This window comes from Mauremys mutica, chromosome 21 (genome assembly GCF_020497125.1).
Source record: "Mauremys mutica isolate MM-2020 ecotype Southern chromosome 21, ASM2049712v1, whole genome shotgun sequence".
NCBI lineage: Eukaryota > Metazoa > Chordata > Testudines > Geoemydidae > Mauremys > Mauremys mutica.
This window is the reverse complement of record NC_059092.1, coordinates 3,024,385-3,050,986: the sequence shown is the minus strand read 5'-3', so window position 1 is coordinate 3,050,986 and position 26,602 is coordinate 3,024,385. Positions and strand designations below refer to the sequence as shown.

Below are 26,602 nucleotides of genomic sequence, written 5' to 3'. Positions count from 1 at the left end.
TGTTACAGTCTCAAGAGGCCTGTAAGTTTCCACTAGAATATTGCAGGGATCATATCAAAAGGAGGGAAAGAACATTTGTAATGGGATCCGCCTTTGAAGAAGAAGAAGGAATCCTCTCTCCACTAAGGCAAGAACAATGCTCCTTTTCAAAGGGAAAATTCAAAGGCAGTCTGGGCTAACTAACCAATTAACTAAATACAACAAGCCCCATATGAATCCCGCTGATTAAGCAGTTAGATTGTTGTCCTTTTGCCAAAGAGTTGCCTGATTGCATGTTCACTTGCTAATTCATTACATGGAAAGCACCTATTTTCTAAATTAGCAGCCAAAGGTGCAGTTATTATGAGCATGTGAATGCAAATGCAAAATAGGAAGTTAATGTTGCGAGTCAGGACAGGAGGTAATTTACTCCAACTGTCTTCATGGTTTTGAATGAAATTGTTTTTTAAGGTTCCTGTTTGCAGGATATCGCTCAATGCCAAGTTCAGAAACCCTGGTGATATTATTATACTAGGAAATACAAATTGCATCATTATCTTCTTTGGAAAAAACAAACACAAACTTTTCTTTACTGCTCATTATCTTTTCCAACCCATAAGATTGTATCTAAAGGATGTGTGCGTGGGGGTCAGATTGTAAAACTGATACAAAAACTCTGGACCCCGATCTGTCACGAGGAGGTAGATTTCAGAATGACAGGGCACAAGCCACATCCCTCGGGATTCTGTCAGACAGGCTGAGAGAGGCCTGGGGCTGTATTTGGTGTCCACTATGCTACCCATTTACCCATGGCACACAGTCAAGGGCATAGGTGGGCATTTAGAATATAGAGAATAACAACAACAGCAATAATAGCCTTGCACTTACACAGCATCTCTCATCCAAAGCTCTCAAAGCGTTCAGGGATCTGAAGGACATTAGCTGAGCATCACAGCATCCCTCTGAGGCAGGGACTCATTACAATCCCTGTCTGTACTGATGGGAAAAATGTGACATAAGGAGGTGACGTGACTAGTGGTGCTCAGAGCCAGGACTAGAATCCAGAACTTGTAATTCCCAGGCCTCCTGGCTGTCGATCGCTAAATGATGCTCCCACTACAGATGCAGCAAGCTCAGGGGAAAGAGCTTCTCTGGGTACCTAGGCTTCCTCAACCTGGCCCAGGGGAGCTACTGCATAGACTTTAAAAGGGTCATTTCTTTTCTGACGCAGCATTATAAATGGTTGGCTGCTGACCCAAACCTTCTAAACCTCCAGAGCCTGGAAACCGGGCTGAGAACTTAGTTTGACCGGGTTTTCCTAGGAGTTTTTCTGGCACTTCTTGTTCCCACCGCAGCAGGGGGTACAGCACAAATAATGTCTGGCAACTCTGGTTCTGGTTTAGGCCAGAGCCTGAAAGTGAACAAAGTAGATTAGGACATTTAAGACTCTTCAAGCATTCATCAGTTTGAGTTTAGCTTTAAAAATGGGTGCACGTTTTAGGGACTGCTTCTCCCATCCCTTGCCACTGAATGGATGGGGAATAAAAAACTTTGCCAGCAGAGAAGGCAGAGAGCTGCTGTAGCAAAAGCACAGTTTTCTAAATGATATTGCCCTGGCATGAGCATGGAGTGAAGCGATTTTAAATTATTTGTTTCAAACTCCCCCAAATTTCCGAGTTTGGCTGCATCAGCAGCAGCAGACTTGAGCCTTGGACATGAAAGCACAGCATTGTACTTTTCAAGATAAGCAAAGAGTGCAGCTTGCTGAGAGCCTGAAATTATTGTTTCCTAAGTGCCAACTTTCTACTTCATCAAAGCAAATTGCTCTGTTTGGAAGAATTTAAAGAGGGACTTTCATACTGGGGAAAACTTTCAAACATATCACTTAAAGCAGAAAGCCAGGCACTTGGTTCTTCAGAAATGCCTTGCTCTGTGTTCAGAATACGGAACACAATCATGTTTAAACAGAGGGACCCTCCCTGTCATCCTGCCTTGGATCCTGCAGCAAAGTTATAAATTTGAAGTTGGGATGACAAAAATAGCAACGCACTGATGCCACAAATGCAAGATTAAGGCTCTACTGCTCGATCTGGCAGAAAAAGGAGCCATCTATGAAGGAGTAAACTTTCCTCCTTGCACGGGTAGTGGATACCAGCAAAACTGATACAGGGAGAAACCAGCCAGGCAAACAGGCTTTAACTCTCAAGCTTGTCAGCCTAAAATGTAAGCACCAAAACTCATATCCAGGCATCTAAGCAGGTGGTTTGATTTTCACTAGTGCTGAGTACCCACAGCTCCTGTTGAAGGCAGTAAAAGCTATGGTTGCCCAGCTGGAAAACAGGCCACTCTTATTCAGTTGCCTAAATACAGATTTAGGTGATGAGCTTTAAGCACCTACATTTGGGGGTGTGCTGACCTTGGCTGGGAGGACAGTCCCACTCTAGGTCCTTGGAACAGACAGCATTGGCAGCCCCTGAAATCTGCCAATGTAACCCCTTTTTTCCCCCATAGAGACCTGAGTGCAGGAATCTCCGCTCAGCACTTGCAGGAACCAGGAACTGAGCTGCAGGAATTTTGTTCTCTGATAAATTTATTCATGATCCTTAATTCCAGAAGTAAGTCCTGTGGCTGTGCCATGGATTTACGTGCACCACAGCGGGGACCCTGGACCCCATGAGGGAACTGTGGCCCAGCTCCGAAACAGTTACCTGCCACACTCCTGTAAATGGTGTGTCCTGTCCACACTGGGAACAAACACCGTGTGGGAAAGTGGAGCCCGCTACCAACAGCTGTGCCCTGCCGTTGTTGGGCTTGTAGTGCCAGTCAGCCCATTGCTTGATCACCCTTATCTGTCGGCTGCTGGAGGCCATTCCAGGGCACGCTGAAGACGCTGTTGGTGCACGTAGAAGAGGTGCTTGGAGTTAGTTCTACTGAGGGACCATAGAGGCGCATTTCACAGCGGTCAGACCCCCAGTTCAAAGGCACCGTGCCCACCTCTCTGTCTCTCTCAGGTAAAGCTGACCCAGAACACTACGGGCAGATTCTCACCGACACGGTTGCCAAATGTATGTCAGAAATGATTAGTGTGAAGGAGAGGAGAAGAACCTCCTTGGCTGACATTAGGGGGCAGGTAAAGGAGAATGCGTCAAAAGCTGGACCGTCAGCCTTCATGCCCTGGAGGGGGGCTAGGGGTGGAGGGGCCTTCCCCGCAAAGCTTCCCCCACTATTGCTTTTTCACCACTTCTCTCACATGCCACATTTTCCCATCGGCTCAGTCCCGTGGGCCCTGGCTCTGTGTTTGCTCTGGTGAAGCGGTCGGAATGGATGTCTGTCAGAAGGCAGGGGCTTCCCTGCAATGGCAGTGCTGCTTCTAGTAAATAACGCACCTCTGGTCGGCCCGGGGCTAAAACCAGTGTAGCAAGATAGGCACCTTCCTGGGGGCATCTCGCTCTCAGGCAAGAATATCCCTGTCAAACGTACTACCCCAGAGCCAGATCCATCCTGGGAGAACTCCACTTACTTTGGCAGGACCAGGACGAGTTTGGCCTCCAGTAGCGTTACCCTGGAGACAAAGAGAACATCCCCTGGAATCAGTATGCTGGGGTAAAGTGACTCCCCCTCGGGAGGATATCCCAGGGTACCCCTATTCCCCCAGTGTCTCTATCCTGAGCTAAAGCACTCCCTCATTGCTGAGAATTAATGACTCCTCAGTGAGAACAGTCACGGCCAAACGCCATCCCTTAGTATCTTCAGTTAACTTAGTTGAGACACAAACCCTGCCCTTTGTAGTCACAGTCACGGGGTGGCTGCAGTCACTTGAATGCTACCAGCCTTTCTCCCTCTCAGACCCACAGGTCGCTGCCTTGTGCCCCCATTCTGGGCCCTGCTCAGAGGTGCAAGGAGAACACAGCCCTCTGCAGGGAATTGCAGGTGCTAGCCTCCCCAGAAAGGGGGTCAGACAAGAGTGGGGTCTTGCTCCCCCCCCCATTCCTGGGGCAGTAACAGTGGCTGGTTATAGGGTAGGGAGAACATGCTTCACCCTTTCCCAGATAGTGGAATGGCTGCTGCCTGGTGTGCCCTTGGGGCGACCCGGAAGGAACCCTGGCCGTGATCTCCACTGCAGCAGCCATGTGTGACGCAGTGATGGTAGCCAGAGGATGGGCCCTGTGCACCTTGCCTTGCCCTGGAAAAGTCACTTTTACTGCAGGTGCTGCTGTTGCTGGCCCTCGTCTTCCTCTTGGATGGGCATTGCATTGCTGTTCTCTGCAGTGGTACAGGGAGGACAGCAATTTGCTTCATTGTCCTCATCCTTTAATTCCTTTTCTGCATCATGTGCTGAACAACAATGCCTGAGCCCTCTCCTTTGGTCTCCCACCTCCACCCTTCTATCTCCCACCTATCCCCAGATTCTGCCCTAGCCATGCAGCCAACCTGTCAGAGCCGCCACCATGCCCTGGCTTTGGGCATGAACCTCACATTCTCCCACACATCCACTTTCTCCCAGAGTCCTTCACTCCCCCGCCAACCATCAGTCTACCTTCTTTCTTACAATCAAGTTAAAAGAAAAAGAACCTAATTAAAATCTAAATAACAGACTTGTAATTATCATAGTGTTTAATCCTAGACGTTGTGCCTTTGACGCACTATAATTTAATTTTGCGACTAATTATAAACTAGCAAGAAAGCCAATCTATTTTTTGATAAGAAAGATGTATTGCAATAGATAATGTACTCTGGAAGCCTGTCAGCCAGCCTGACATACACTCTTCTTGGAATTAAACTTTTCCAGCAACAGTTTTAATCAATGTCAGAGCCATTGGGACAGTTCCTGTTAACGTTTCATGTTAGCCCCTGATCTGGAAAATATTTACCACTCTTGTGCTTAAAGTTAAGCCAGTAGGTGAATGTTTGAAGGAGTTGGGGTTCCTGTGGAAAGCTAAGGCTTTCTTTGCCTCGCATTAGATAGCATGAGTGAATTTAGGGCTCATAACGCAAGGGACTGATCGCGAGAAAAATGGTGTGTGTGGGGGGGGATGATATAAAATGTCATTGACATTGTTTCCCATTTTTTAAAAATTGAAATTCAAAATGTTGATGAAAATTTTTCTTAGAAACTCCAAAAATTCAGGCTAGCTGTATAGCTGGTCGAGAAATGGGGAATAAATATTGCACAAATGTTCAATATTTTCCTTATTTTCATTGAAATTCAGAATTCTCTGAAAAAGTCATTGCAATATTGAACTTCTGCAAACTCCAAGCAGTGCACTGATAACACATCTGCAAGCCCTGCCATTGCATCTCATGCCTGGGCTGCAGCACCCCCTGCTATTTCATTTCCCCGGATGCACGCGCACACGCAGCTCTGCCACCGTGCCTTGTTCTTGGCATATAGCACATCCCCTTATATTCCAGTCTGCATGTCTCAGCACATCAGACTGTTTAACCTAACTTAGAACTTGAACCGCATCTTCAAGTGCACCAGCCTCTCAGCGATCTGTATGTACCTTCAGCCTATTGACCCTTTTCTAATGGGATAAAATGCCTCCCTTTGGGGTATTTGGCAATAAATTATTCCAACTGCTGAGAATGTTTTCCTTAAAACTGTTCTTGCATCGATCTGCTATCAGTGAAGAAGATGTAGGCAGCATAACTGAAGAGGGGAGGCGTGGCCATTTCTGTGTGATTGACAATGGTGCATGTCCCAGCAGTCCTGCGTCTCAGAATGGATGCACTAGTCTGGAGCTAATCCAAAGAGTATTTATTATCTGACAGACACCACCTAGAGAATGCTCAAAACCTTATCAAGATCTTCCACTATGGACTAGTATCCCTAGTAGCTAACAAATTGCTAAGCAGTGGCCTAACTCTAAAGGCAGGAGCTGGTCCAGTGGTTCTATTCTTCACCAACCTGAGCACCATCACCTGACAAAGGGGTTTCCAGGCCAATCTGAGAACTCACAACATGGATCCCAACCTGTGATTTTGAGGATGAGGAGCAAGAGGGAGGCAGTTATTGGTGGATGCATTAAACCTGTCTTTAGCTTGCTTTATGAGGGAGGGACGCCTACGAATGGGATGCAAAGTTACCCAGATCCAGATTCCACCTTTTCCTATGGTTCCCCCTGGAAGTTTAATGCAAATTTGAGTTAGAAATACCTGAAGTAGACAGAGAGATGCTGTCCAATCCCAGAGCCCTTCCCACAGAACAGAACCAAGTCATGTCAATTGATGGTAATTAATAATGAATAATAACCTTATAGCCAAGATGACTCTATCTAAGCCACCTATTACTGTGCTAGCCAACCAGTGAGGATCTCAAAGCAATTTACAACCATCAATTAACCTGTAAACCTCATGAGCAGCCAGTGAATGTGATCATCTCCATTGTAGAGATGGGAAAGCAGAGGCACAGAATGGGAATATGACTTCCCGACTGCTATATAGAGGGTCAGGGGCAGAACCTGGCACAGAACCCAGGAGTTCTGACTCCTGCTCTCCCACTCTAACCCTTCACACACAGTGCACCAAGGGCTGACGGGAGGGAGCACTCTTCTTGCGGAGCACCAAGGGGCACAGGCACTGAAGTGCACCTCGCTTGTTCTTTTGGAGTGACTGCCACAGACTTTTCTGTCGGGCAGCAGAGCCCCCATTGTTAGTTCTGAACAGTGGAGTGGCGTGTTGCCTAGACAACCAGAACTCCTACACATTGCTATTTATTCTGAAAGACATTTTACCTTCTCCGCTGTTGCGAAGCCCTGGGAAGAGTGGGGGTCACATAAGATTCCCTCCTGCAAGGGGATGGGGCTTTAGATTCCTGTCCCAAATGCCCACTCCTGAGTGAAGCCATTAGGCAACTGGGCAGTTTGCTTGGCTGGCAAAATGTCATTTAGAGTAAAGTCCCCTGACCTGACCCCACTCAAATGTACTGAAAAAAGTGAAGCTAATTGGGATGTCCACATAAAACTGGGACAGGGTCAGATGCCAGCCAGCCGTTATTAGCATTCCTGGTCTTTGCATTCCAGCAGTGCATGGAGTGTGCTAGGCACTGACCACCCCCAGGAAGACCTGGTCTGTGCCCTGGTGAGCTTATACTCTAAGGGCAGAGTTGAGTCTGGGAATGATGCAAGGAGCCTGTGCATGTGCTCTTATGTTAATATCTGCTAAACCTCCTTGAAACAGCAAACGCACATTTGCAATCCTTCTCCGGGCTGCCTACGTGTTCCTGTGTCCATATTGGCACTGCTTTTTACTGGTTTACTGATAGCACCAACGTGCTGTGCTGTTTGTGCTGGTGACTGGCATGCTGCATACTCGTATTGGGATTTTGGCTGTGCTCGGGGCTAGCTAATTGCACTCTGCTGCGTATATTTTGGCAATGCAGCAGGGTCAGCTAACAGTATGCTGCATCTCCCATTCCTTGCAAGGAGAAATTCCAAATGTATGTAGACCAGTAACTATGAGCCCGGAGTTTGCATTTTTGTTTTAATGCGCTGGTGTTCCTAGAAACCAGGGCCACCCAGAGGATTCAGGGGGTCTGGGGTCTTCGGTCGCGGGGGGCCCCCGCCGCCGAATTGCTGCCGAAGACCTGGCACTTCGGCGGCGGGTCCTGCAGTGGAAGGACCCCCCGCCGCGGGTCTTCGGGACACTTCAGCGGTGGGTCCCGGAGTGGAAGGACCCCCCGCTGCCGAATTGCTGCCGAAGACCCGGAGTGGATGAAGCTCCGGGGGCCCGGGCCCCGCGAGAGTTTTCCGGGGCCCCCCAGAGTGAGTGAAGGACCCCGCTCCAGGGGCCCTGAAAAACTCTCATGCGGGCTCCTGTGGGGCCCGGGAACTGAGGCAAATTACCTCCTCCGTGGGCGGCCCTGCTAGAAACAGAGCAACAAGGAGATATAAGGCCAGTTTCTCAGCTAATGTAGATCAACATGGCTCTGTTGATGTCCATGGAGCGGTGCTGATTTACACGAGCTCAGGACCTGGCCCTATTATTTCAGCTTGGTCATGTGGCAAATGAACAAGGGAAATATGAGGAGTGTAGAATATACCATATTCTTGTAGACTGTGAACCCAAAGCCAGAGAGAGTTTGGATGGGTCATTGGGAAGATCAAACACAGCAGCTGAAGTGTGGCCACAATGAGATTATGGCTGGACCGGGCTTTGCTGTCAGCATTTAGAGGCTACTAACAAAAGCACATCGTTCCCATCCTGTTTTCTTCTGGAGAACCAGCCAAACAGCGAGTGACTGTGTATGTGTGTTTGTCTGCGCATGCCATAAGAATGTACTTCCTAAGAGGGATATGTTGTCAAGGAAGGTAGACTGCATCTCCCATTCCTTGCAAGGAGAAATTCCAAATCGTATTAAAAAGTTAGACAAAGACCAAAATGGAGTCTGACATGCCATTAGAATGACAGCAGGGCTGTGAATATTATTAAGGTGAATCCGGTTTTAATGTTCTCACTGGAAAACTGAACTCCTCAGTTCTAACCAGCACAGAGTGGGTGTTACCTACTGAGCCACTGACATGCAGCATATGGAAAATGGCCCTTATGCTGGAATATAATTGCTTTCACATAGCAGGTATGGTAAACCTAGGCTTTGAACATCCAGCAGGGGACCATGCTGCATGTTTGACTCCAGAGAACAAACCCTGGTAAAAATCCCATAACAATGTATGATGAATAAAATAACAGATTTGAACTTTTCTAATAACAAAACAACAACTCTGGCCAGTAGCTCCATTATGTGCCGTGAGATACACTCCTGTCAGAATGTGAGTTCAGCCATCTCAAAGAGTTTGCAGCTTAGTGCAGAGAACGTGAGGAAAGCTGGTGAGTGTGCAGTCATGTCCTGAAATCTCTCAGAGCGTCAGGAATCAGATTCCTGTATGGAAAAGAAACAGAAAAAACAATAAAACTGACCTGAGTTTTGGGGGAAAGATGCCACCCCTAGAGACCTATAGTACAGGCTTCCCCTCAGCAGCAGGGGCCATGTATGGGTGTGAGACAGGAATGCCATCTCCCCTGCCCATTCCGTCCTTGGCTTCTCTCCAGCAAGGGGGCATCTGGTGCCAGTTGTACTGTGGTTTCTAATCTGATTTGGGCACATGTCTCCAAGGAGCTGGACAGAGCTGACTAGCTCCTTTGGCACGCTCTGCCAAACCGTCCGCAGATAATAACCGCTTGGATTGCTGCTGGCTAGAGCTGGGCTGACACCAGTGACTTGGCGGGGGAAGGCTGCGTCTGCCATTCCGAGTCTGCAGAACGGTCCAGCCACCAAGAGGCGGGCTGGTATAATGCAGCAGCCACTGTGAAGGCCCCTGGATGGTTTGGCGGTTCCCTTTGTCTCTCCTCCTGTTGCACTGAGTGATACTTCAGAGTGCTGCTATAACCACACCACTCCGCCTGCTTTGAATCTCTACTCTGACTTCCCATTCTCCACCGCATCAGAGCCAAGCTTCTTGTCTCTCTTTGAGGCATTTTCATTATTCTGCCCATCCCTGCTGGTCAGCTGTTGTAATGCCCTCCCCTCTGCTTCCCAGGGCTCTGAGAATCATAGAAATGTAAGGCTGAAGGGACTTGGAGAGGCCATCTAGTCCTGCCCCCTGCACTGAGGCAGGACCAAGTAAACCTAGACCATCCCTGACAAGTGTCCAAATCTCCAATGACCCTCAGAAATTCCACAGCCTCCCTTCCATGCCTGTTCCAGAGCTTAACTGTCCTTTTAGTTAGGATGGTGCCAGCTTTGAATGCCCATGGACAGCTCCATGCTTCCTTCCATGCTGCCCTTATGTGTGGAATGCCCTCCTTATGCCAATCTGCAAAGCCACTACCCTCTCCTCTTTCACATCTCTCCTCAAGACCCATTTCTGCTATGACTCCTACAAGAAATCCGCTTGCCAGTGCTGGCCAGATGGGGAGAGAGGATTTATTTATTTAAAAACAAATCAATATTAAGAGATTTTGCAATGGTTAATGGTAATTTCATCATCTCATTTTTGTTACCTATGACAGGTCCCCTCTTTATGTTTGCTACACTCATTGTACCTCATCTTAAATTCAGTGGTAAGATCGCTGGTGTAGGGACAGTGTCTTTCTACATGATAACTCTATTGCCAAGGGAATCTCACATCTTCATACATAGTGGCACGAGTGAGGTTCTTATTGAGTTCTCACAAAAACATTCCCTTTAGTTGGGGTCCTAATGGTTTGGCCCATCAGATGATGCTGTGCTGTGTCGGACATTGTTTGGTTTTCTAATTCAAGGGGAGAGTCTCTCTCAATTTTGCAGTTGCTTGAAAGGATGATAGTAAGGCTCCAAGGAAGAAAGCGTCTAGCCTCCCTTTTTGAGGATCTAAAAGAGTATAGGGGGCATGATCAGGTACTTGGAGGTGCAAGTACTCAGATTTGTGCTTCTGTTTCAGTTGTGGGGGCAAAGCATGAGGGCAGAGCAAAATTCACGACAATTTTTAGATGTGATTTTTCAAGGAAAAAATCTCAAGCTAAACATTTTACAAAACCAAACCCCATTTTCAATGGCTGAAATAAGGAGAAAATGGAACAAAGCTGTGAAAGGAACAAGGCAGTGAAATGAGGGAAAACCAAAGAGAGTTCATTTGGGGGCATTCAGTTTATCTGTTGAATAATTGGAAAGTTTCAAGAAGACAAAAGTTTTGGCCAGCTCTGTTTGCAAGTACAATGACTTCTAAGAAAGAAGAGGAGGATGTGATTTGGAAAATATGGCCCTACATAGAGAGGTAGCTCTTTAAAGTGGCGGTGGACTGTGTTTCTGAGTGGCTGAGTCTTATTCTTATCTACCTTCATTTACTCAGGCACCTCATGGATGTAAAAGTGTTACCAGAAAATAATGGTAGGGATTCGCCTCTGCTTTGCACTGGCATGAATGACTGCACAGGGTGTCAGGCAGGAAAGGGTTAGTCCATCTATGCATGAAAGGCACCTATTAACTCCCACTGACTGCAGTCCCAGCTTTCCAGGGGTAAATTCTGTATAAAGCCAGCTAAAGATTTCAGGAGTTTTAATGGTAAGAGTAACTAACCACTGGAAGTGCTCACCATGTGTGATGCTGGATTTTGCATCACTGGTCATTTTAAAATCAAGATGGGATGTTTCTCTAACAGATCTGCTCTAGGAATTATCCCGGAGAAGTTCTCTGGCCCATGTTCTACAGGAGGTTAGAGTAGAAGATCACAATGGTCCTTTCTGGCCTTGGAATCTATGAATCTATGATTTGGCCCAACGATTCTTAAGAGAAAAGGATACGGGCGTGTATCTCAGACATTGTGCTGATTATAATTTTAGCTTCAATATGAAAGAAAGTCTGAATATTTTAAATCAGAGCAAAATAAAAAAGTGACTTATGGTGACAGTTCAATGCAAGGTACAGCTATTTATTTTATGTGCAAAGACTAATTAAAATTAAAGTGCACCCCACTGCACTTTCTTTATTGCCTGTAACATACCAGACCCCTTAATAAAACCTAGAGCACAGGGTGTGCTGCAGGGATGTAAACTGGTAGTTAATGATGTAATATACAATGTATTGCATTGCTTAGCCAAGCAGGTCAGCCTGGTAAATGAACTCAGGAGATAGCTGCTCTGTTTGAAGCACCTGATTAATAACAATTGGGTTACACATGCAGAGCAAGAGTACAGCCACTCTCAGCCTGTAGCTGATTAACAAATTTGCATTCCATGCGCTTTAAGAAGAACAGAAAACCACTTAGAATATTGTCAGTTCCCCAGCCTGTTTTGTGTTAACTCTGTATACCTGTCTGATCATGCCAGATCCGATCATTCGTTGTGTACAGTCAGCAGGCTGTAGTTCATCTATTTTTCTGTCCTGTCTGGTTCTGTTTCATTTCATAAAATGTTTTACAGCCCCGTGGAGGTGCAGTGTAAAAAGGAAACACAGACTCTTATTCCAGGATCACGTCATCACAGAAAGGAGAGAAGTGACCCATTAGGTCAGTTTCCTAGATGCTGCTGACAACAGCGGTAGAAGGATATAAACAGTGATCCCATAAGGAAACTAAACTCATCATTAATATAATGTTATGTTGTTTTAAAGCTGTGTATTGGAACTGTACTTGTGTAAGTGGCACACTGCAGCCTCAGCATTTAGCGTGGTACTCTTGCTAGACTGTCCGTGGCATAGCTATTGGTATCTGTATTTGGAATGAAGTTAGGTATATACCCAGATCTAGACTGTTGCCATGCCAATTTCACCATTGCTGACCGCACAGTTCCTGAAGATCAGCACCACTGACGTTGTGCAGAAGAATGAGGTTTCATTTCCTGTGGGCTACTTTCTTTATGGCTTTCGTGGCCTGGATTTGGGATTGGATTTAATTAGCGTGAAATGTCAGGTCTACTTTGGGAGCTTGTGAGAACGCTGCAGGTAGGGAAAATGGATCAGTCAATTTGCGTGCGTGTGTTTGTGTGTGTGTGTGAGAGACAGAGAGAGAATTTAATCTTGCTGGATTCAACCCTGAAGTTTCAGAAAAAGTTAATTTGTTGTATGTTGATATATTTTCTGTCTTTGAGTTTGGAAAACTCTTGCTGCTGAGCTTCTAATTTAATGATCTCATCTCCTTACATCTAATGGGCATGCACTCCAGGTAGATAAATAGGAAAGAGATGTAGGAAAAGTTTTTTTGTTTTAATTAGAAAAAATAATAATTTGATATGGAAAACCTGCATTTGAGATGCAAAAATTAAAATATGTGAATTTATAGATAAACAATATATTTAAAGGCAAGGAAGAGAATGAAAATGACTCCTGTGAAGGCACTGTTATTGAAGGCTTCTGGTGTGAATCTGTACATTGATAATTAATTAATTACACAGAAAGCCAGGGGAGACATCTTACCAGCAAGTGAAATGTTTATTCTTCATAACTACAAAGGCAGCCCCAAATTTGCAATGTGTTTCATGCAAGCAGTGTGGAGTATCCTTGAAGTCAGTGAAACCCAGTGGTTTGTGCATACCATTGGTTGCAGGATCTGGACCTTAGAGGTAGATTTGGGTTAATGAAGTCAAGCCTTTTATGCCAGGATTAGTAACATGAGTCTTCTTCTCAACCTGGCCATGACTGGAAATACATCTACTCCACTCGAGTTAGATTTAAGTTTGTGAATAAAGAGACTGAATGTTGGGAGCATGAATATCTGTTATATACTGTATCTAGCTAATATACAGTTCAGCTAAGAATGCTGAGTTCAGAAATGCAGACACTAGACATATTGCTAAGGACTTTTCGTAGTAGAATCCATTCTTGAGTCATTCAAAGCATGGCAGTGTATGGGTCCTGTTTCATATCCCTACTTAAAAAATATTTAAGCCAAAATTTCCAAACTGGACATTGATTTTGGATGCCCCAAGTTTTGGGGGTTCAACTTAAGACACCTTGAGGTCGCTTCTGAAAATGTTGCCCTTAATATGTAGAAAAGCAGATGGCTTATTCTTTTGAAGCTACAGAAGTCATTTTCATTACATTTCTTCTGGTCTGGTTATCAGATTTTTCTTCTCAACATGGGTAAACCTGGCATGCTATTCTAATAGATACACAAACATTGCATTCTAATCTGTTACATAAATCATTTTCTTTCTCTTTTTCTAATACAGTTCGATGTCTGTCCGCAGGTCAGGTTGCCCGGTAGGAAGCCATGCTTGGATATTAATAGCCATGTTTCAACTAGCCATGGATTTCACCATCTGTGAATCTGTAGCCCAAGGCCAAGGGTTTAGGCTCCTGCAAAGGCCTTCTCACTGGCATAGATTGTCCCATAGTCCTTTGTGGAGTTTTAAAAATGGACAGCAACTGAGGATTCCTGGCCCTTTTTGGAACCATGTTTCTTCTCATCCTGAACGATCTCATGGGCAAATACAAACATATCATTCAAAAAGGCCACACAAAGCCACAGACCAGTTAGCAGGCCTTCTTTATAAAAGCATGCAATCCAAGCATTCTGCTACTGCAAAATCAGCCCCTTTTGTTGTAGATGGGAGCAGCAGGAGTACAGACCAGCAGACTCATTTGAAAAGAGGGAAAAGGCACCTCCGAGGAAGCAATTTTGATCACAGAGACAGCAGGCCTACCACGGTGCCTGAAGTAATTGTATGGGGCCCAACAGGGGAAGAGGACTCCATAGAAACCAGTACGTTCCCTGGGAATTATGGCACCACCACAACTTCTGCTTTACAAACCAGAACGACTACTGTGGCAACCACCACCACCACCACTTCCACCACTGTACGGTCTAAGGGGTTCACAACATCACCTGTGCCAGGGCTTAACACACACAAGAACAACCCTGGCAGGATTAGCACAACGGAACCCTACACCAGCCACAAGAGCAATGGAAAAGAAGCCCGTCCACCTAAGATAATGGGAGACACTACAGGTATTTTCTGTCTGTTTATAGGGTTTTGTTTTAACTGTTGATTGGGCCGAGTAAGAGCAAAGAACCTATTGCCGAGGGCAGAGGTGTATCCTATATGATGGGCACCAGTGAGGAGACTGTAGTGTGGGCCAATGCCACAATATAAACAAGGTGCAGTGTGTGACGAAGGCTTCATACTGTGTTTGCTTTGCCAGGCTGCAATCATCATTAAGGAGTCATTAAAGAGAACATTATAGTATAATGTCCAGGTTTCAAAACAGTTAAGCAATTTTCAGTTAGTGAAAGGTGGGTGAACAGCTTTGGATAAAATAAAAACTGACCTGAATTTTTACCTGAAATTCAGATCAAACTTTTTTTGTGATTTGCATAACATTTGTTTAATCTTTCTATTGTATTTCAATCTTCCTCTGCCTTCTTGGGTTCCCCAGGAATATAGCAGTATTTTTGGCCTAATCAGCAACAGGAAATCTCACAGGAAAGACTATTCCAACAAGATTTGCAGCCTGGTTTTGCAAACTGAAGAAGCGTCCACATTTTGGGGTGTTTGTCCAACAAAATATTTTGCTGTTCACATATTTCTTTCTAGTGCCTTTCATACAATATGTCACTAATCATCCACACACTATGGTTGCTAGCTCTGAACTGCAGACAGATTCTATATGCAACATGCAAGTCTTAACAATCCTTGAAAAGTGTAATAATAGTCAATGTATTAATGTGGCACTCTGGCACAGTACAATATGCAAACAACATAGATTGTTAGCATTTCAGCTTCGGTGACTGCAGAGAAAACAATGAGTGTGGTTTTCACTATTCTTTCCCTAATTTAGATGCAGTTTTTCATTACACAGAAGCATTCAGCCACGCCTGCTGAAGTCATTCCCATCATTGTTTTCTGCCTTAAAATAGTACTTATTTCTCATGCAGACTGGACACAAAGGTTTCTTTAGTGCAGTTAGAGCTGGGAGAATGCTGCTAAAGAAATCACAAACCTTTGTTTCAATGAGAGGCACCGATTCCTTTCATTTCTATTCAGGACTCTTCTCATTTGTTCTCCACGAACATTTGTTGAGTGAGTTTGTGTTTGCAAGAATGTTCTCAGCTAGAGAACGTGCTGTAAGTATCCATGTTGTGATACATACCTATAGGTGTTGATGATAAATGTGTGCAGGCCATCTTAGAAGCTCTTTTTGGCCTCAGGAGTAGAAACAACTTCACTTGACTTAGGTGATCAGACACACCAAGTTCTGAATACACAAATGAAACAGTCGCATTGAGCAATCCATGTGCTGAAACGTGTTCACCTACAACATTCCCCAAGTTATTGTGATTAATTAACCTATTGGTAAAAAATCTGCAAAACAAAACAAAAAATCTACAGAAAACCCATGTTCTTATGTTCTAATTTCTTACTAGAGTCAGGGGATAAATCCTTCATTAAACTGTTCCCTGTGACTAGTTTGTTCAGTGTAATTCAGGCTCACCATCAGAGTCTCCTATCTAGCCTCTGCCGGGGGCTGTGGGCTTGCAACATCTCAGTTGGTTTCTGATCAGACTGCACTGTAAGTATTAGCCTGGGATCTCAAATGCTCCCGATTCTCCTCAGCATCATGTTCAGTGTATGGTATTGTGGGATTGTGTTAGAGGCAAGGTCTTCTGTCAGGTAAGAATGTTGCAGAAAATGGAGAGGAATTGGGCATTAAAAAATGAACACTAGATACGCAAATGAGAACTCTGATCCATCATCTTTATGTAAGACATTTGGTAGGAGTGTACAGAGAGTTTGCCTATTGCCTCTATAAATCCACAGGCTTAATCAAATTCAGTGCAGCACTCATTTACTGTAGTATTTAGTAATATTTAGGAAAATATACTATTTTCCACCGACACCATTTGCTGTGTGAGTATGGGTGGGAAAGCAGTTTTCCATTTATTCCAACTTATATTTATTTATTACTAAAGTAATACTGTGGGACAATATTATGTAGCTTGGCAAATTAATTCACATTACATTGATGGTGAGTAGTCCAACAAGTCAGATGCTTATCTGAGAAAGAATTATGGGGTTTCATAATGCAATCTCCATCCTCATTAATTTCTCTAATAAACCCTCTTCAGAAAAAAATGTCACTCCTAACTTCAAGAAGTTATTCATATCTGTGAAAAGGAGCCCAGCCTACACAGCAGTGGAAATGTCAGCCTCAACTGGCTCAGTTAGAGACAGAATATCAATCACACTCTCCAGCACAAGAAATCTAATCAGTTCATATTAAGATATTTGATGGAATGTTAAGATTTTCTTCCAAACCGTGTGTTGTTTTCAAAGCAGATAGTATCAAGTCCTATTGTTATTAGCAATACTTACATCTGTAGCTAACTACATTTGTACACACGCATCTGAAATCAAATCAGTGCCTTCCACACATATTTGCACTGAGCAAATTCCTGTTTATTGCTGTGACTTAATTACAAATGGTATAACGCTCTCAGAGTATTACAGGGTATTGTTCAGCTGCTGGGATATCAGAGGAATGAGTCAGAGGAGAGTGTTCCTCGCCCTGGACAAATGACATAGATTTTTTGTCTAAAATGTGACTCATCATTCATTATCCCTGTAATGTCAAGGTTCATTGACTGTGTTGCCAGTCAGTGGTCCTGTATCTGGGACACCGCTCTGTGATCTAGGCACATTACCTCGGTCAGTAGCTTACATCTGAGTCGTTGCCTTCTCCTCTGGTCTTTATATCAGGTAGCCAATGTTACGATATTTCAGAAGTGCCCAAGGTTTACTGAGTAGTTTGAAGGTAATACTGGCAGTTTGGTAAGGGTGTCTGACAGATATATATCACTATTCAGGGGAACATTGCAATGTGTTTCTACTTGAGCTATCAAATGACCACTGATAATTGTCACTGAACAAACTGGCTTTCAGCAGATTTCTCTCCTGCCCACTGGGATGACAGAGAAATGATCTCAGTAGATCCAGTTGAATGTTGGATTGGGACACTGAGGTGGTGTTTTTATTTGTTTTTCTCACCATTGTACTTTTGATTGAGTTGCTTTGTTCAGTACACTAACTCCACAATGAATTTGCTCTCCTGGTTTGGCTCAGAAGTGCCCACAGTGATTGTAGCAAAGTCTTAAATTTGTACTGGTGATTGACCTCCGGCGGTTCAGTCTGGAAGTGTTGTCCACTATTAGACAGCAGCTGGAGCCGGCCTCTAGAAGGATTCCTGAATTCAGTTCCCAGCTCGGATGCTGACTGGGTCTGTTAAGTTGATGAACTAACATAACCACTCAGTACTGCAAATTACCCATCTGTAAAGGGTGGTGTCATGGGGTGCTCTACTCACCAATGGGGGGCTTCCTTCTGGCAGTTCTGGGGATTATCTCCACCTAGTTCAGCACCCCCATTGTTCTCTTCCATTGTTGCCGTTCTCCTCCTGCTCATGGAGACGTCGTACAGCCATTTCATGATTCAGCCCTTCAGCCAGGTCACTGTGTTTTTTCATTCTAAGAGTCTTTCAGAGACTCTCTGCACCAGGGCTCCTGCCCCCTTTCTTTCTCCTTACCTCAGGGAGAGAGACTACAGGCTTCTTCCCTCCTGCCTCATCACCAGCCTCCTGGCTTGATAGGAGCCCTGCCTGTTCCCTCACAGATGAGCTTCCTACTAATTAGCGCCCTCTACACAGCCTAAATCTCCCCCATTTGCAGCTTAATTGGTTGATTGGGCCCACCTGGCCTAATTCAACTCTCTCAGGGCAGGTGTGGGGATCACACCCTGTCACAGGTGCACACTGAGACTTTCTGAATATCAGACCCCTTTCAGATATCTCAAACCGGGCTCCCAAAACTTGAGGCACCTAAAATCAATAGTCATGTCTATAAACGTAGGCCTAGAATTCTAATGGCTCTGCACTTGTGTGTGATGCATGTTTAACTGCTGTACAGTGAGGCACTACAATATACAACACACAAGGAGACAAACGTAAGCATGTTCTAATGAAAGAAAACCCTTTGATCTTCATAGCTATTCATAGTTTGTTCTCCAGCTCAGATCAATCAAAACTCAAGGATGAGATAGCACGGACCTAGATGGAACAATGCTTTGCAATTTTTATTTTTGTACTGGAATTCGCTTACACCTTTTCAAGGATGTTCCTCCAACTGCGTTGTCCTTGTCAGCGTGACGCCTCTAACATCCTTTATCGTGTTGATGTGCTGACAGTCACAAAGTTTTGCTGCCGTCTGACTGATGTGGCTCTTGCTGGCATTTTACCATTTGTGGGTGTCTGAACAGCTTCCTAACCTCAGCTTTGCAGTCCAGCTCAGTTGTGAGATCTGGACACTGTTCTAATGAGAATTACAAATGAAAGGGCAAGGTGCATGTCCTGAACCCTACATTTGGGGTTTAAATCCATGGTTGTTAGTCACCCAGGGCTGAATCCTGTGCCCCTCGCCAAACTGAGTATCCCTTCTTCAGGCCGCAAAGCTGCTTGAGGCTACAGTCGCCAGGTTGTTCCTGTGGGCTCTGCAGGGGACAGTGATTCACAGAATGCTAGTGGATCTGCACAGATCAACAGGCCTTCATCCTGCCCGGCCTTCACGGAGCCTGTGCTGAGAGATTCAAGATCCAAGCCAGCCTCTCCCAATTCTCCCATCCTGTCCCAATCCCCTGAAGGCTCACACTCAGCCTGTGCTTCTAAGACATCTGGGGACTGAAACTCGCCAGTTGGCTTTTATCTTTTAGCTCCTATCTCTCATTAGGGAGTTTTCAGAATGATTTGAGTTTCCGTTAATTGGCCTCTTTTACTGAATAAGTGAATACAATAAAATACTGTTGCTGGCTAAAGGACCTTTCTGACCTTAGCCCATCCACTCTAACTTCAATAAAACCTAAACTCTGAATATCCCTTTGTTTTCTTTATCCACATTAAATATGCCAGCTGCCTCAGAGACTTTTTTTTATGGGGGGGACAGGGAGGCAGCTTTCCACTCTGCTCTTTCTCACTTCCTAGGTTAAATCCTAATAAGGGCTTGCAGTTTTTTAGTTTTTTTTTTAAACTAACACAAACAAAATAAAAACCTCCCCCAAGATGGTTCATGATTCATACACTGGAGCACAAAAGATTAACATTCTAGTGGGAGTGCAAGGGGTGTAGAGAGTAAATGTTTGATGGAAACTAGTACAGTGTGGGAAACTGATGAAATAAATAAGAGGATCTAGGTATATACCCACAGTCTGGGCCAGATCTTCCTCCAAACTCCAGTGATGGTTAAGGGGTGTGAGCTGGGATGGAGCATCCTCAGGGAAGAAAACCTAGGTAAAATAAATATTGCTCCAACATCTAATATAACCCCCCCTTTTAAAACAAATACCCTATATAGGTACTTACTAATTTCACCTGCTCAGCTTCCCATTGGGACCCCAAATTATTTCCCGGGCCCTGGTGGTTTGCTCCTAAAGTGTGTGAGAAATACCAAATATTGCTGTGGTGCAGCTGCGTTAAGTCAGAAGAAACATTACAGTAGCAGTGGGGTCTCCCTGCATCCCCCCGTCACTTCTGCATGAAAAGGCAGCAGCCAAGTGTCTTTAAGCACTGAGTAAAATATCCTATCTTTATAATGACATACATATGTAAGGCCATGCATTTTTCAAATTCTGCTGCTCTCTGCTATAGGAGGCTGAGGCAATGGAAGTAGTTATACTTTGCCTGGAAGTACCATATGGTTAGAAATTAAGACTATGTGACTCGTCTGTACTTTTTTGTCTAGTTCAGTGAACATTACAAATCATTGTCTGGCAGTCTTGTTACATTAGTGCTGCAATAAGTGGAATGAATAAGTGAAGCGACTTTTGCTCTCAAGGCTGGAACACTTTTGTTTTCCACAACAAATCCAAAAAGTAAAGATTTCTATAGTGTTTACTCCCTGAAAGATTCAACTGAAGAGAAATACGCTTTAGTAATAGAGGAGGTGGATGTGAAAGGCTGTGGATTGTACCACAGAGCTGCAAACAAATAATCAAACTCAGCTGGACTACAACACAACCTCTGTTCTAATCCCACACCATTTCATAGGGATTGAATGCAGTTTACCTCATGAAAATGTCTCTCTCCCTCCACTTCTGTCATGCGCACGCGCATACACATGAACACGCAGGCACGAACACGCACACATACACACGTAGATGCTCATACTCAGACATTAGAGTCAGTCCAGATTTAACCACAGTAAGAGAGAAACGTGGTTCCTGTACTTTAAGGTTGATTATGGGATGAATGGTACAGAAAGATATGACTAAACAAAGTTATTGAATATTAATATTCTCCAGAAATGCTCTGAATGTAGCAGTTGACACTACATCATCCAAAGAAGCACCTGTACACCTGTGCTATGTCATAGAATCATAGAAGATTAGGGTTGGAAGAGACCTCAGGAGGTCATCTAGTCCAACCCCCTGTTCAAAGCAGGACCCACACCAACTATCTTTGGTCTTTCCTGCTCAGTGTGTATTAACAACAAAGGCCTTGGGAACAATCTTGGTATTTCCTTAGGGATTAAGAGTTGCTACATCCCAGGACATCAGATCCATCCATCTGGTCATTAATCCCCAGAGGTGCTGTGCCTCTCAGTTATATCATTGTTAATGGGTCTGCGTCCACTGTGATCGGCCATCATGCATTTTACTATTATTATTATTTTAAAGCAGTGCAGGTGTTTGTTGAACATTAGCAATAGCCCTGCCAGTGAACAAGATCTACATATAGAAGACCCTGGGGGCCAGATTTTGGCTCCCATTTCAGCCCCTCTGGAACATTTGGTGTCAAAAGGGCCGTAAATTGCCTTTACAAAGTGACCAAGCTTGTCCTGGCAGAGGGGGAACCCTGCATGCCTTAGCATTGACAAAAACAGCTCTATCGCCTTTCCTTCCCTCCAGGTGTGTCTGGGGCCAAAGTGCTGCTGCATCCCAAGAACCTTGGATGGCAAAAAGGCCCCACTGGGACTCTTACCAGCCAACATAGGGTAGAATAGCCTAGATGCAGTTCTAAATGACGGTCAGGGACAAATAGGCCCCCAATAGCTCTGGAAATCAAGGAAACAAAAAGGTGATGTATAGTCACGTTAGCCCACCCGACCGCCACAGCCAGGTTCAAGTATTGGGGACAATATATTGAATACATCCAGTAATCCAAAGGTAACTGGTTTCCACTTTGTTCATAAAAAGTCTTTCTATTCAATGACTGTAGTGCAGTAACAGAAAATGCCTGGAGCCCTGACATGTACTAATGCACCCTGGTATTAAATTAGTTTTGAGACTGTTAATTCTGATTAAATACCTCGCATATTAATACCTCTCTCTATAGCTAACAATACATCATTGTTTCAAAACCCAGAGGACTGGGTGGGAATTTACTTGCGTGGGAATATAGCAACTGAGGAAAGAATGAAAGGGCCTGGGTGAAGTGGCCGTACCCAGCCCTGTTCATTTGCAGACTTCCATACTTTTGAGGGAGAATTATTCTGTGGAAATTATACTTCATTTTCTTTGCATTAGGTAGACTCCACTGATACATGTGTAGACACTAGTTGTGCAAACACTGACTCTTGCATTCAGATATACCCATTGGAGCTGTCCAGTGTTGTTATAGTATTAATGTTTATTTATATATAAGATGGGCCCTGTCTCAGAGAGTTGTGAGATTGCTCATAAACCCAGGTGTTTGCAGGGTCCTGGCCAGAGATTTTAATTTACTAATTTTTATTCTGGTCCGAATCTGTGAGGGTCTCACTGTGAATATGGAATCTGCACTGGTCGCTGAGTGCTGTGCTCATTCCCTTCATACAGTGCCTCTCAGCATTTTCCAAACCAGGTGCCCGCTCCCATCCTCTGCTTCAGTACCTTCATCCTTTATCAGTAGTAATGAGGTGCACCTCTTGTCCTCTGAATGTCATCGGTGCCATATACCGTTACCTTAGAGACCCTGCAGATTTGTGTTGGAAGGCTAGACTCACGGAGACACAACAGGTAAAATGCTGCATTCAATATATGGTTTGTTTTTCTTTTGAAACCAACCCTCTTAGGCAAAAATTCTCTCTCTCTCCTGCCTTACTGAATAAAGGGAAACCAGAAAACAAGATTTATCTATGAGCCACTAGCTGCAAAGCAAGCTCTTAAGGTAAACTCGTGTGGAATAGAAAATATTCTGCTGGTAAGTAGGAAAGAGATAGAAAAGTGAGTATGTTTAATATACTTAAAATATATACATGAATAGAAAGGCTAGTCGGGGATGGTGGATTTAATTGTGCAAGGCTTTTTGTTTTCCCATTGAGGCAAATAAAATCAGGTATGTTTATCTGTGTGCAACCCCAATTTGTTCTGTATATGGCACTCCAGGCATGTGTTCACCCAGGCATAGTTTACGATTGTGCTTTTCAGAAGGTACACCTCCCTTTTGGGGGTTGGGGCTGTCATAATCATTTTACAATAGAGCATGTAAAGAAAGAAATAATTAAAATTCCATAGCGCTGCCAGACACAAAGGTTGTAATGGGACTTTTAACACAGAGCAGAAATGATGGTCTATGCAAAACCTCGTGTCTTTTGCAAAATGCTGAATATCCTCTTTTCCTATTGGCTAGGCTAAAAGAAAAAGAGGGCTTTTTTTTTTTTGTCTGGGCATGTCTGGCGCTCGCTGAGTTCTCTGAAGCTTTCTTTTTATTATGATTACAATAAAGTAATTAAACCTGTAAGTGCTTTCTAAGGCATAATGCAGCATAGCTCTCTATGCAGTCTGCTGCTCTGAATAGCTGTTTGAAAAGTGGTCAGTGTCTTAGTCCCATTCTTAATGGACAGGTGTCCACATCACAGATGAACACTGCAGCTGGTACTAATTAGCACCCTTGTTGAGAGTGGGGAAAGAGGTCAAGGATTGACTGGGTCCGAGCATCATCCTCCATCACTGAGGTATATGGGACATCACCCCTTGTAGGAGCTTTCTCCATCAGTGGAGGCACATGGGGGGGGGGGGAACGTTGTTTGGTACTGCCCAGAGGGCTTCAGTCTCCAGGGCTGACAGCTGGAATCCACAACCCCCTCCTCCATCCCGAAACCCAACTCAGTTCACTAAGAATTTAAAATGACGACATAAGAACAGAAATATTCTGCTGCCCCACTGAGAAATGACCCCCATCTTCAAAAAGCGGGTGTAGGATAGGGGGTGCTGGATGAGCAATCAGATGGCGCATGCCAAAGGCTTCAAAGGAATTAATTAAAGCTAAAATATGTTTTAAAGAAAACGCTGAGCAGTTGGAAGAGAACTGCCTCTTTGATCTGCTTTGCCAAGACATCATGATCTGCGGCAGACCAGGGAGCTCCAGTAGCAGCAGAGAGGAGTGAGAGGAATGAGGATAGGACAGATTTACTGGGAGACAGTAAATTTACCTCAAGAGGTGGCTGGTTTAAATTGTATTAACTGTGCAGGTGGATTTGACAATGATAGTGAGTTACTGGTGCTTGCAAGTCTCTGCTCCTTGGATGCTGTGTGAGGCACCCTGCCTAATCACAACTACACTAATGCAGAGCAAAGGGGCACCACTCCGTCGTGCAAGAGGAAAGCGAGACTCGTAGCTCCACATCTGTTGAAATGCCCTGCCTGTCTCTGCAGTGTGTTTCCTGAGGACAATCTCCAATGGCAATAACAACGAGGAATCCTCGTGGTCTCTAAGGTGCCACAATCCTTGTTGTTTTTGCTCATACAGACTAACACGGCTACCACTCTGAAACCTGTATCCTCTGGTAATGGATATTGGCTGTTTCCTCTACTGCATTGCCGTACAGTGTGGCTGCACTATAGGCTATGCACAGTATGTTTGAAACCCAGCCCCTCTGGGTCGCAGTGACTCACACACATAGGCCAGAGTTGGGTCACCACCTCTGAGATGTCAGTGAGGTCTGAGACGAGCTGCACTGGGCTGTGAATGTGAGCAGGCCCCATCAGACAAAAGCTTTGGGCATTTTAGATGTGGAACCCACATCCCACCACTCTCCCGTAAACAGTGTGGAGTGACTGGTTATTCATCAGTGTCAGCTTCATCTTCCGAGGGGTGAGTCGTCATTTCTAAGCCCTTTCACATCTTGCACTGGATAATGTCAGGCATCCTCTTTCAGACTCAGTGGGAGGAGATGTTACCAGTGGTGAGGAGGGAGGGGAACAAAGCGTATTAAGGGGATCCCAGAGTCCTGCTGTAGAATTCCAAAAGCTTTAGCCAGTCCTTTTGGAAGTGAATTCAGCACAGCTGAATAGGCACAGGCCGGAGCTGTGGCATGTAGCTGCAGAGCCGGCGGAGCTGGGAAGCTGCAGTGCGGGTTTGCTACGATGGCCTTGGCAAAGCAGTTCAGCCCTGACCTGGAGAGGACACTGGCCGTTGTGCTGAGGATGCCTGCTAGGAGGAGAAAACAGGGGTGGTCTTCCAAATGTGGAACATACTCAAACCTGCCCTGGCCAGGGGGAAAATCCATCAGGCCTAATGGATCTTTTTCAGCCCTATTTTCTGGATCTTGCATCTTCCCTCAGCTGGAGCAGGTTTGCTGGGACCATCTAATGGAACTAGGAGATGTGGCCAGCCCAAACTCTCGCCTGTATCAGCCGGGATCCAACGGAAGAAGCTAGGGAGGCCCGAGGGAGGGGCAGAACACACAGGACTGCCAGGCAGGGGCCAGGTCTTTTGGTCTGGGCTGCCCTGGAAGAAGGCTGATCCACCCACCGCTCTGCAAGGATTGAGAGTACAGAGGGCACAATGAAGGGATTTATAGTTGGGCCGTTAACTTGCTGCTAGAAGAGCCGATTGGTGTCCATGTTTCTGCTGAGTTGCGTAGCGACACGTTTTATTCACTGTGTTTGTGATCACAACTTGACAGGTTGGGGTGGAGGCAGTGGGCTGGTAACCTGCCAGCAAGATGATGTTGTGGGGGGAGGGGTTGACAGATAGGGGGAGAGGTCATAGCATGTCACCTAGGAGGAGAAGAGTGAAGAGGTGACGTTTCCTGGGGTGTGGAGTTTGAACCCTGAAGGCAGGTTGTGGAGGGAGGGCTGTGCTCGGGGGTGTGGAGCTGAGCTTCCAGCAGGGTGGGACCAATGCAGTGATACGCAGTAAAGGGGTAGCAGTCACGGCACAGGTGGGGTAGATCTGCGTGGCTGTCGTTTATAAGGTTGCAGCCATTGAACCTTGAACACAAGTGTTTTATCTCCATGTGGGGTTTTGTGACCTACCTGCAGGAACAAACAGGTCCTGTACCTCACACATCACTCACAGGATTAGGTGTTTTCCTTCTGAAAGGGACAAACTGATCTTTGTGGCCTCCCCCCAGCAAACAATATCCATTATTGCAACTGAATAGCAGCTTCACTAATGCCTTGGGTCTGAATAGCCTGGAAAATCTCTGCCACTTCTGTCCCACACTGCATCTCCAGATACCACCAGTGGAAAGATACAGATCCTTGTCTGATGTAAATCAGCACCGCTTCATTCACTGCAGTGGGGATATGCCAGTTGGCAACCGCTGGAGACTGGCCCTTCAAGTCCACAATGCAGGGCCGCCCAGAGGATTCAGGGGGCCTGGGGCATCTTCGGCAACACTGAAGGGCCCCCCGCCGCCGAAATGCCGCCAAAGCTGGGCCAGGGCTCGCGGGGCCCCTGCGGGACCCAGGGCCTGGGGCAAATTGCCCCCACCTCTGGGCGGCCCTGCCACAATGTAGCTCAACGAGCAGCAGTCCCTGTCACTTTTAATCTTCTTACAAGTGTGTTACCCCAGCTTCTTGCATTTGCCTGTGAACAGCCCATTAATACTGCAGTGGTGAGTCCAGCAGACAGAAGAAAAGGAAAGAAAGACAAACTCTCTTAAGTGCTCACCGGGAAGTCTATTGATTTTCAGGTTTATAATGGCTGTATTCTCTGCTGATTGAAATTTCTGTCCAAGGCCTAAAATAGCTCCTTACATGCTCAAGTTAACCAGAAATGAGCTGTGCTTTTATTAACTGGTCAGCCAGCCCATTTTCCTCCCTATTCACCTCCAGGCAGGGAAGGGCACTTTTGTTCCCGTGCTAAGTGTTTACTTGCTCCCTGGTTTGACAAGTGGGGCCTGACCCTCCAAACCTGTATGGTTAGGTTGGCTTGGCCGGGTCCTAACCTTGACCTTGCACA

The 26,602-nt window shown here is 45.3% G+C and overlaps 1 protein-coding gene across 2 annotated transcripts in view; it reads left to right on the top strand.

Moving 5' to 3' along the window:
• The window catches only part of AJAP1 (adherens junctions associated protein 1), a 102,857-nt gene that overhangs the window by 29,964 nt on the left and 46,291 nt on the right, over positions 1–26,602 (top strand). For both annotated transcript variants that reach the window (XM_044996487.1, XM_044996486.1), the window contains exon 2: positions 13,621–14,399. In XM_044996487.1, the coding sequence (XP_044852422.1) occupies positions 13,621–14,399 (779 nt within the window). The remainder of the gene's footprint in view (positions 1–13,620; positions 14,400–26,602) is intronic.